Source organism: Amphiura filiformis, unplaced genomic scaffold (genome assembly GCF_039555335.1).
Source record: "Amphiura filiformis unplaced genomic scaffold, Afil_fr2py scaffold_21, whole genome shotgun sequence".
Lineage (NCBI taxonomy): Eukaryota > Metazoa > Echinodermata > Ophiuroidea > Amphilepidida > Amphiuridae > Amphiura > Amphiura filiformis.
In genome coordinates, this window is record NW_027305485.1 from 2,278,375 (window position 1) to 2,290,540 (window position 12,166).

A 12,166-nucleotide genomic window follows, 5' to 3' on the forward strand; every position below is an offset into this window, starting at 1 on the left:
CCAACACTATCTGCAACTAAAACAATATCATCTGCATAGAACAATGATTTGACTTCAGTGTTATTATCAAGTTGAATTCCACGACCACCATTAACATCAAGAAGTCTTGAAAGCTCACTAATAAAAATTGAGAAGGAAAGAGGGCTAAGTTGGCAGCCCTGACGAAGACCAAAGGGGCAATCAAAGAGATCTGAAAGATGTGAGCCACTTTTAATACACGATTTTAAAATATTGTTTATATTACAAAGAATATTATACAATTTACCATTAACACCAATGTCCTTAATTTTTTAAGGAACTTATCCTGAGGTATGCTGTCAAAGGCCCTCGAGAAATCAACATAAAGACAATAACATTTACCACGTTTTCTGACCAAAAATTTTTGAATAATACCATGGAGTGTAAAAATGTTATCAACAGTCATATAGCCTTTCCTAAAACCGGCTTGATTTTCAGGCAAAATATTATTATTTTCACACCAAGAATACAAACGACTGTTTATAATATACATAAAAATTTTTCTTATGACATCGAGAAGAGAAATAGGCCTGTAATTTGAGGGACTATTCACATCACCCTTCTTAAAAATTGGAACAATAATACTTACTGTCCACGAATCTGGAATGACAGCAGTATCAAAAATTAAATTAAAATATCTTTCCAACAAAGGCAAAATGTAATCAAGAGAAAATTTAAACACCTCAGCTGGTAGCCCATCAGGACCAACAGCTTTTTTACATTTCATTTTAGAAACAGCAACTTCAATTTCATGCCTACTTATTGGAGCATTAAGCTCTTCGACGTCACGATTTGGATCAAACAAATTCTCTTCTTCAACCTCATTTTGATCAAAATTCACAAAATCATTTTTTTGAAAAACAGTTTGAAAGTGATTAAACCAATCATCAATACCCAAATTATTTGCAACTCTAGGCTCATTTTTAGAATAAATGTTCCTAAGAGTTTCCCAAAACTCGTTTGGGTCATTGACCTTATCTTCCAACTCCGTTTGTAACATTTTGTTATAAACGTCTTTTTTTGTTTTACATAACTTCTTATAATCTGACCGACAAGCAATATAATTTCTTAAATCAGTTTCAGTTCTTTTTGTTCTGAATTTCTTAAGTAAATTAAGCTTTTTCTTTTTCTTACTTCTACATTCATCATCAAACCAACCATCATTTTTCATATTATTATTATTACTACGACTTGGTTTACACAGCATGTTATTTGCAGCCAACTTCAATGCATTAATCTGCTGGGATGTAGCACTACTTACGTCACTGGAATTTATCGCATTGTCACACCCATTTAAAAGTTCATAAACCTCATTTGAAGCTAGATTGCACCTAAACTCATTAACATACTGGTCTTTCCATTTATACTTTTCATGAATGCTACCTGTACTACATGTATCATTGATATTATTTGTGAACATGTTATGCAAAGCTCCTGTCTTAATAGACCAGGTGATAGGTAGATGGTCGGATTCAGTACGCATAGTCACTTCAAAATCATTCACCGCATTAAAGAATTGGCTGCTCACCAGTAGATAATCCACAAGACTAAGACCTTGGTGACTAACAAAGGTGTATTCACCTTCTTTATCTCTTTCTGACCGTCCATTCATGATGTGAATATTAAGTACTTTACACAACTCAATAAGTCTACGACCCCAAACATTAACAACTTTGTCCTTAGAGCAGCGAGCTGCACAGAAAGAATCTACGTTATAAACATCAACATGATCAATGCTTGGAATATAGTCATATGAATCGTCCAAAATAAAATCATGTTCAGTACCTGACCGGGCATTGAAATCACCGAGATAAGAAAATTTGCTGTAGAATAAGACGTTCTTAAATCTAGAAGAACATCTTCCAACGAATCAAAATTTAAATCAGACTTTCTTTCATGTCTTTTTTGAGTCGATTGGTGGCAAATAAACAACTCCAAAAACAATATCATTTGTAAAACCAAAGAATTGTTTGTCCAGAAGTAAAAACACAGAATCACTTTGTTTTGTATTCAGAAGTTTAACACCACCAATCAGATCATGTTTAAGGAAAATAGCAACACCACCTGCAATTCTACCTCTTTTTGGTTTTTCCCCATTACATGCAAAAACATCATAATCAACAAACATATGCGAAAAATCATTTTCATCAATTGACCACGTTTCTGTGGTACCAATTATATCAAAAGTATTACAAAATTGCATAAAATCAGTATCAGTTGTTTTGTTTTTAAGTCCATTCACGTTCCACGACATACATTTTATAGTTCTTCTGCACAATGGAATAGTACTATTTAGGCCTTGACCATGCCCCTATAGCGACACTATTTCATTAGAGTTTTCGTCGAAAACAAACACCGACTTGTTATCCGCGTTATCGACGACCACCAGTTTTTTGTAACGTACATCGGCCTTTTTTACATGAGCTTTTATTTCTTTTTGCCGTTCTCGCAAGATTCCCTGGATTCGACGGGTGTTCTTACAGTAATCTTCGTTCACATACATATCACTACCTTTCAATTTAAAAGACTTTGAAAGTACATTGTCTTTGTCCTTGTATCGAGAGAACATTACAATAATTGGTTTGCTATTATTTACTCTCGAACTAGGCCCATTATGTAAACGATGCGCTCTTTCTATATCAATGTTTTCAGTATCTATCCCCATCTTGTCTTTTATCACCTGTCTGACTTTTTTCTCCGTCTGCTCCCAAGATTCCACACGTCCCTGCTCAATACCTGAAAAAATCAGGTTATTACGTCTGTTTCTATCTTCTAGTTCGTCCATAGAGCGATTTAGCGATTTGTTATGTTTCCATTGTATTTTTATGTCGTCGATACCTGACAGAACCTTGTCCAATCTACAATTTATCGCTGTTATGTCCTCTTTAGTAGCAAATTCAGATCCCAGGCCGGGGTGAGTTTCGATATCATTTCCCAGAAGCAAGAGTTTTCACATCCTTAATAATTGTAATCATAGTGCTTGAGAGATATCTTTGCCGGCATATTAACATCATCCGTATCATATTCTTACTTCAGAGAACAACCAACTCGTTAGAAATACAAACGCGGTCTTATCGCTGCCGACATCGAAGGATGCCTTGCTGCAAGAAACTACATCAAGTCATTCTTACTGTTCAAAAATCAGATATTTATTTAACATTTCAGATGTAAAAAAAAAAAAGATATTTTTTTGGAGCTCACCGACCTTTTGAAACTTGATATTGATAAATATGCGTCCCTGGTAGGCGATATTGCTGACGCTGGCTACAACTGCAGTTGGATTCCTTTTCAGGTTGCCTCAAGAGGTCTTATCATTACAAAATCTACTCAGATTTGGCTTAACTTCCTGGACATAGTCAAGTCGCAAAACAAATATAAAGATCTCAAGAAAGACGCCTTCTTTTTCCACCTCTCAGGCAAGACATGGTTAAGAATAGACTGTCAATATTCTCAGGTAGCCTATAAGGGTGGAATGCCTGTCTTGTCGCTCAATTTGCTGGTTTGTTCTTCTAAAACCATGTTTATGTAATGTATTTAAGTGTGTTGTGAGTGTGGGATGTGTGCAGTATATTTTTGTGTCTGTATTTTGTTTATGCCATGCCTGGCCGTCAAAAATGCCCAGTAATATCTTGCAGAAGTTGCGGGCATGTTCTTTTCTTTATTCTTTTTGAATTTGTATGTTTGAATAAAGAGTATTAAATAAAAAAATTCTAACCCCAGAATAACTATGATAGCAAACACATGTGGCTAGCCACGGAACTGTATTACTTTTTAAAGCACCTTGACTATGATAGTCGTATTTTGATAAATATGTAATTATTAATCATGATCAGGCATTCCGTTGAACTCAAAATTATACTGATTTTATTTTTTTTAAAGTGTTCAATAGTAAAATGGACAAAAAGAGTAGGCTATATATTATTAGTGACAATAAAAGTAAAGTATACACAGGCTTATGTTATTCACTGAAAAACTAGACAGGCAGCTGCTTCACCAGCTTTAAACTAGTCAGGCTGGTTAGCCAACCCGGCTTGACTAGCCCGTAATTCAAACTCTTAAATCCGACTTGAATAACCTAAAGCAAGTCAAGCCTGCTTGACCAACGATATTTGTTGTGACCGACTAGCTTACGATATCGAATTGACAAGCTAGTCAAGCCGGCTTGACTAGCCTTAGGTTATAATAACTTTCACAATTAGTAAGTGCCTTAAAGTTAGTCATAAAGTAGTCGAGCGACTAACCTAAGCTAGTCAAGCAGGCTTGACTAGCATCCAAGCTAGTCAGGCAACTTAGTCAAGCCTGCTCCACTAACGTGCAAGTTAGTCAAGCAAGTTAGTCGAGCAGGCTTGACTAGCCTTACGTTAGTCAAGATGGGCACCATCTGGACTAACTTTACGTTAGTTAAGCTTACCAATTTAAGTTTTCAGTGTTAAATGCAACATATCTTGTATAATAATGGCTCACTTCAATACTGAACAATTCTGATTTTGGAATCTACCAATATATTGATCACGAAAGCCCGAGTAAAAAATCCCACTTGGGAAGCTAACAAAGAGAGGGAGTACGGTGACTGAAAAGATCAGATTTGAAAATCTATCAATTGCACACAAATCAATACAAGCCAGAGTTTTATGCTTAACTAATAGCCAGAGTATGCAAAATGGGCAAGTGGACTACGGAGAAGTAAGTCTATAAAATACCCCGCGAAAAATACCTATACCTATAAATAACAAAGGTACATTGAACGTTCAGGTATACCCTGGTTATAACAATATATAAGATGAACGTTAAGATGAACGATATATAAATCGGAAATTAATTTATTTATTATAAAACGTAAACAAGTACTGACAGTTTCAATAAGATCTTATATTATTTTGAATCGCTAGAAACACAATATAGTGAATAACTGACACTTTCAATTATTATTAACTTTCAGACCTGTCAATAGGTTATCAGTAACCTGGAGTTGAATGACCATAAGGACACGGATGTAGAGTAATCAACCTGCTGTAGAAATTGCCTAGGAATAATAATAATAATTTGTTTTTATGCAAATGGGAAGGCAGGGGCCTTTTTGATTTGATTGATTAGCCATTTAACTAAAACAAACTGCAGTGTACTTCCTTGTATAAATAAAACAAGTACCAAACTACAGACAGTTTCATTATAGGATTCAATCATGTTTCACCGTTGTTCATCACCGTTTCACAACTCGCGTCCGGCGCGTCTGCGTGGTTTACTTCGCTCGGGCAGCTTCCCTTTCAACAATGAAAAGAAGGTAAGATAGTATAATTTAGGATAATAATCAGTAGTTACCTAATCACATCTGACTGCTTCCTTTTATAGGCAACAGGGACCGCTATAGAGGGCGTGATGACTTGGTAAAAGAAGTTACCAGTCTGATGAAACCATTAGTGCAGTGGTGAAACGTCACTAAAAATGTAAGTTTAACATCTTCATTTATTTTGGATTTGCATAAAACGAACAATGTTAACAACTATTTCTAAAGAGTTTTAATTATTGAATGCTGAATAAGAGTTTTCAAGAAAAATGAATGAATTCATGACATTTCCTCCTATAGAGCGCCACACCGAGTTATATAGCAAGTTTTGTTTTTGATGGTATGTTCGGATGGAATGCTAGACTGCTTACAGCTTTGCAAATCACTTGACGCATGGAAGAAAGAGATAAGAAGGAACCACAACGAACGCATTCACTTTGTCCACTCCCTTTACCGACATTTAGTTGATATTGTTATTCATGAGGATTTACTTTGATCAATACCCCGCGTTAAATAGGTGATTGGTATTGTATTACATGTATTTGCATGTCTTCTGGAGCGTGTGTGAAGGATGATTTGAACTAATGACCTTCCGTGCAAGCACCCTATAGGATTTTCTTTGGTGACGTGATCATCGGTCATTGATGGCCTACATCTTTTTCTTCCATTTTGCCCAATTTTTCCGAACTTTGATGACTTTTTTCTCAGAGTTGGCAGTCTTTGGCACTGAAACGAGTTAGCTAGTTACGATTATACACATATAAACTATTTAATTAAACAGGTTTTATGTACCGGACTCAACCGGAACATTGTGCATTATTTAAGAACATTTTACATCTATTTTTCATCGAAAAAGTCACCAAAATCTTACCTTATTTGCTAAAGATGAAACTCAGCAAAAAAAACGGCCGATTTTGATTACCTTTTCGATGTTTTATAGGACATTTTCTACACAACACGATCAAGAAAACAGTTTGACTGTAGATCCCAAAACAAAGCTACTATACATGTTTAGAGCATCAGTGAAATTCCATAATCTTACTTTTGGGTAGCGTTTGTTTGTTCGTGGATGGGTTTGTTTTTTTTCCAGTAATGATTTTGCCAAGCATCGATCGCGGTAAATGGATCATACATGAAAGTAAGTACCATTGATAGCTTTTCTTTTCATGCGTCAATAGATAAGCGGATTAAAACCTGGCCGATCGAAGTCGTTGTGGTTCCTTCTCATCTCTTTCTTCCATGCTTGACGTGTGCGTTTGACCATGTTAATTGATAATACTAAAAAGCAAAATTTACCATCGTCAACTTTCTAAGACGGGTAGTACGCTCGACGAAATTTTCTTATGCAGAACAAATTTGATAGAAAATGTGTATTATTGATCCAACTCCGGTCATAAATTGGAATGTTTATTTGTTTATTTATTTATTTATTTATTTATTTATTTATTTATGTATTTATTTATTTATTTGTTTGTTTGTTTGTTTGTTTGTTTGTTTGTTTGTTTATTTATTTATTTATTTATTTATTTATTTATTTATTTATTTATTTAATTTATATTTTCAAGAAATTTTAATTTGATAACTGCTGGATGAATGGTTACCTTATGATTCTGGTTATGGCCAGGGTTAGTTTGTAGTTAAGGTTAGTTTATTTATGGTTAAGGTTAGGGTCTAGGGTTAGCGTTGGATTAGGGTTAGAGGTGGGTAGGACTATATTCTGTAATCATGGTAATTACCAATTCTTTCTCGTTTCAAGTTCTATAATACGTTGCTACATTTGCGGGAGATTCAAACATTCTACTCAAAACTCGCACGCCTTATTTAAATCCCAAAAATTTGACCTGATCTTTGATCCTGGATGACCTTTGCGGTTTCATATTCCCCATGTGTCAGGGATCATTTTCCCCGAGTTACAGCCTAATCGGAACAACTTTGAAATTGACCTGACCGTTTTGACCTTGGATGATCTTTGCCGTTTCATACTACGCTCGCAATATCTATCTAGACCATTTAAAGGGGAAGCAACACATCTGGAAATGTAGCATGTTTTTAAACATTAAAAGTCCATTTAATCCAGTAACATTATTTTTATGAGGACAGATTAGTGACATTCACCCACTAGACAGGGATTTTATTGCACCATATCCCATAATGCAAATTGATTCAGGTGACCTTTGACCTTGGATGACCTATAGGTTAAAGACCACTAATAGGCCTGGGCGATACATTGAAATACGACGAGGAACTATTTGTTTTCATGGCATTCGAAAAGACTGCATTAAAATCGCTGAAATTGATCAAGTTATATAGCAAAAGAAGTACTTTTTAGAGTTTGATGCTTCAAAATGGTACATTTTCTCTCCTTATAATGACATTTTTGATGTAATAGTACCAAAATTCATACGCACGGCTTCGGTTTTTAGTAAATAGTCGCCCTATCATATTGTAACTTTCAGCTTCGAGGGCGCACTGTCATTTTAAGGTGTTTACGGTTCAGTGCGTTAAAACAAGAAAAGTCTCAGGTCAACCTATGTTGAATTTTTTGATCATTTGGCATCTAAATCATATAGTTTCACCTGATATTGGTGGCATTGAACTGTGAGAGTTCTGAATATGAGAAAATTCCACCCGAAATTAGGCATTTTCCCATTGAAACACGTGTAATACATAATTAGTGGTATTTAACCTTTACGGTTTCATACTCCCCAAGTGTCAGGGATCATTGTCCGCAAGTTACAGCCCAATCGGAGCAACTTTAAATTTGACCTCAGATTAGCATTACGGTTTCATATTCCCCAAGTGCCAGAGATTGTTTTCCCCGAGTTACAGCCCGATCGGAGCAACTTTGAAATTGACCTGACCTAACCTTCGATGGCTTTTGCGGTTTCATACTCCCCAAGTGCCGGGGATTGTTTCCCCCGAGTTAGAGCCAACACGGCCCCTTACCATGACTATATACCATAGTTTCAACAATGCATCATGGGATGCCATATTATAATTTAAACATTGCATTATGGGTACACAACCACTTAGGCCTACCATGACTTTGGCATAGTTTCACATTGCAATATGGGACGCTATGTAATTCAATTTTATTAAAAATAACATCGTGGTCCACCGGCCAAATTGCAGTCATTCTATTACAATATTAAAATATTTTTAAAAACACCAAAAAAATTGCAGATAAGATTTGTCGTTAATAAGAAGTAAGCAAATCATAAATATATTTCATCCAATACACATTGCACAGATTTTTCTAGAATTTGCAATTTATACTTTGGACATTTCCTACTTACTATGTTATTATTGGACAGACTCAAAGCAAGCGCACCTAGTCGTATTGTTAATGTCTCATCCATTATGCATGCTTTCGTGAAGCAAGGAGATATATATTTTACGCCAAAAAGACGCAGAAGGTAAGAATGTTAACCTGGATTTACCAGATCCACGGGACCCGCGGGAGCGAAGTATAAATTACATCATCGTAGAATTCGACTTCAACTTAAAAATGACCTCAGCCCTACCCCTGACCACACTGGTCACTGAGTTACCTTGCGCCGGTCCATTGTTTGCTGCAGTGAGACCCAAGTGGGCCTTATGGTGAACATTCAAATACATAGGCGGGGGAACAGGGTACTTATTGCTTTATTTTTCTTCTATTAGGATTTTAGTGGGCACGTCTCCTATGCAATTTTTTATGGGGTACCTGTACCTTTCACCACCAACATGACCAAATAGCTTCCATTTTTGACTAAAGTATCCGGAATTTGCGCGCAAATATCTCAGTAATTCGGTACAGACTTTTATGCTCGTCTCACAAAACTTTTAATGCTTCAGCCGCCACTGTTTAAATAGACACGTGGTTTGCTCCTTTATTATATCAACTTTATACATGAAAACAATAATGCGATTTTTATACAGTCTGCCAAAGGACTATTGCAAATATATTTGGGAGAGTGAATGTTGGGTTGCAACATTGTTAACTCATTGTCCAGTGCGAAATCAAGGTTAGCAACTATTTTAGACTGTTGCGATTAGATAGTTCACAGCATCTTGCGAATGGTAGTGAGCTTTGGTAAATATTGCATTGATCATTTCATTACGAGTGTGTAGAAGAATTAAAATGTCACAGATAGACTTTTGTAGGTTCTGTGGTTCTTGAGTTATGTTGTAAAGAGGGCTGAAACAACAACACTTTTGTAAAACGTACATACCCCGATAACAACAATAAATCAAGCAAGTTTTCAAAGTATATGAATTGTTGAATGAACTTTTGCAAAACATCAAAGTGTTATTTTTAATGTTATATTGAATTAGATAATGAAAATCGATTTTTTTGGCTGCTTCGACCAACCATAACTCGTCTACCCTTAATATCTATTTCCCCAATGACCTTTTATTGCACTTTTACTATCATTATGCACTGTCGTATATTGCATCTACTTTTCAACATGGGCATACTAAAAACCAATCAATACTTTGGACTAAAAAGATCATATATTTTCACCCTATTATGGCAGGTCGAATATATCCCGGTCTACGAGAGTATGACATAAGTAAACTGGCAAACGTATTATTTACCAAAGAACTTGCGCGGCAACTTGAAGGATCTGGTGTCACTACATATTCGTTACATCCAGGCGCTGTAATGTCTAGTATTGTTGCGACAATGAAGGAGGCTACTCAGATGTCCCTACTAAGGTATTGGCTCAACGCAGGCATCTTTTGGTAAGTATTGGTAAACTTTACAATCTGATATTAACTTGAAACAACTAAACGCACGAATTGATATAACAGGTCTTCTATATATTTGTCATCGTTTAGCATCAAAATGAGTAAATGATTTACTGACTGCCAAGTCCTTTAGCATCTTTAGCATGTTTAGTCTAAATAGTTCTATTGGTTATAAACTTATATAAGTGATATCGAACTTTTGTTTTGATCTCTTAACATGCTGAAGCCACATATAAAGGAGGACCAAAGGAAATATAAAACAAACAAACAACTGACAATTACCGGGTTTTTCTTTTTGTCTTCTCGTCATTTTGCAGGCTTATGGGAAGTGATGAGAGAGCCGGAGCACAAACGACCATTTACTGCGCTCTTGAGGAGTCTATAACGCACCTTTTGGGGCGTTATTTTGACAATTGTCGTGTTGCTAAGGAGTCCAAATTGGCTCATGACAACGGATTGGCAAAGAAATTATGGGATGTTAGTTGCCAAGCAACTGGTCTTTGAGAAGACATTTTTATCACATAGCAACGTATTGTCTTTTAAATACTATTGTCCTTTTTCTATAAACCACGAAATATATCCACATATCTGAATGATTATTAGATAAAGACCTCCGTTAACAAGATGCATACCATTTATTTGACAAAGTTATTTAAAAAAGGAGGATTATATGATCAATACAGTGCTGTGTGTAATATTCGTTGCTGAATTTTCTCTATTTTCTTTGATACTCATATAATTAAGAACAATAATATTGACGTAATGGTACCTCGAAAGTAGATGGCGCAAAAACAAATTTGGATTAATTTCAAAAGCTTATTCAGTAATATTTATTAAGGGGCTGTGCAATAGTTATGAGCCCCCAGCCAAAAATCGCTTTCCCTCCTCTCGGCCTGCCAAAAATCGCTTGCCCTCCCTCTCGGTCCGCCAAAAAATCTTTGCCCCCCCTTTACACATGCCAAATTTTTGAGATCCCAATTTTCAAACTTTAAATGGTCTAGATATATGTTGCGAGCGCAGCGAGCAGCAAAATTTGCATATTAAAGCGTTTCTGTTCTGTTTTCTTAAGCCTTTTTAGAACGTTATATTGAAAAGGCGCCTTATAAATGTGTGCCAAAAATCGCTTGCCCCCTCTCGGCTCGCCAAAAATGTCTTGCCCCCCAATTTTACCCTCCCCCAGGGCTCATAATTATTGCACAGCCCCTTATTGATGCATCGATATGTGTTATTAATGAACTATTGACTAATTAATGAACTATTGACTAATTAATGAACTATTGACTAATTAATGAACTATTGGCCAATTAATGAACTATTGACTAATTAATGAACTATTGACTAATTAATAAACTATTGACTAATTAATGAACTATTGACTAATTAATGAACTATTGACTAATTAATGAACTATTGACTAATTAATGAACTATTGACTAATTAATGAACTATTGCCTAATTAATGAACTATTGACTAATTAATGAACTATTGACTAATTAATAAACTATTGACTAATTAATGAACTATTGACTAATTAATGAACTATTGACTAATTAATGAACTATTGACTAATTAATGAACTATTGACTAATTAATGAACTATTGCCTAATTAATGAACTATTGACTAATTAATGAACTATTGACCAATTAATGAACTATTGACTAATTAATGAACTATTGCCTAATCAATGAACTATTGACTAATTTATGAACTATTGAACTAATCAATGAACTATTGACTAATTTATGAACTATTGACTAATTTATGAACTAGTGACTAATTTATGAACTATTGACTAATTAATGTTATTTTGTCAATACATTACGAACAAAGATTATATGTTTTCAAAATTTTAATTGATATTTCTTTATGATGAACAGGATAATTTATTGATGATATGGATGGACCAGCACAAGCATTGTTAGTCAATCGACAGATTGATATCAGTTCCATTGCCCACAAAGAATAGGCGATACCACATACATCTATTGCCCACAATGTACCACAAAACGTAAACCTTTCTCGAATTATGTCATGATGTTGTATTATCATCGATACATAAATAAAGATGGTTTTAATGGAAATCTGTATTTTTATACAGATTTTTACTTTGCATACCCTGAGGTAAAT

At 35.1% G+C, this 12,166-nt stretch overlaps 1 protein-coding gene across 1 annotated transcript in view; it reads left to right on the forward strand.

The window, feature by feature from the left end:
- Positions 1 to 10,540, forward strand: part of LOC140143405 (retinol dehydrogenase 11-like) — a 41,735-nt gene extending 31,195 nt beyond the window's left edge. Inside the window, exons 6-7 of the mRNA XM_072165260.1 lie at positions 8,579 to 8,718; positions 10,354 to 10,540. Coding sequence (XP_072021361.1) covers positions 8,579 to 8,718; positions 10,354 to 10,540 — 327 coding nt within the window. The remainder of the gene's footprint in view (positions 1 to 8,578; positions 8,719 to 10,353) is intronic.
- Positions 10,541 to 12,166: the final 1,626 nt, after the last annotated feature.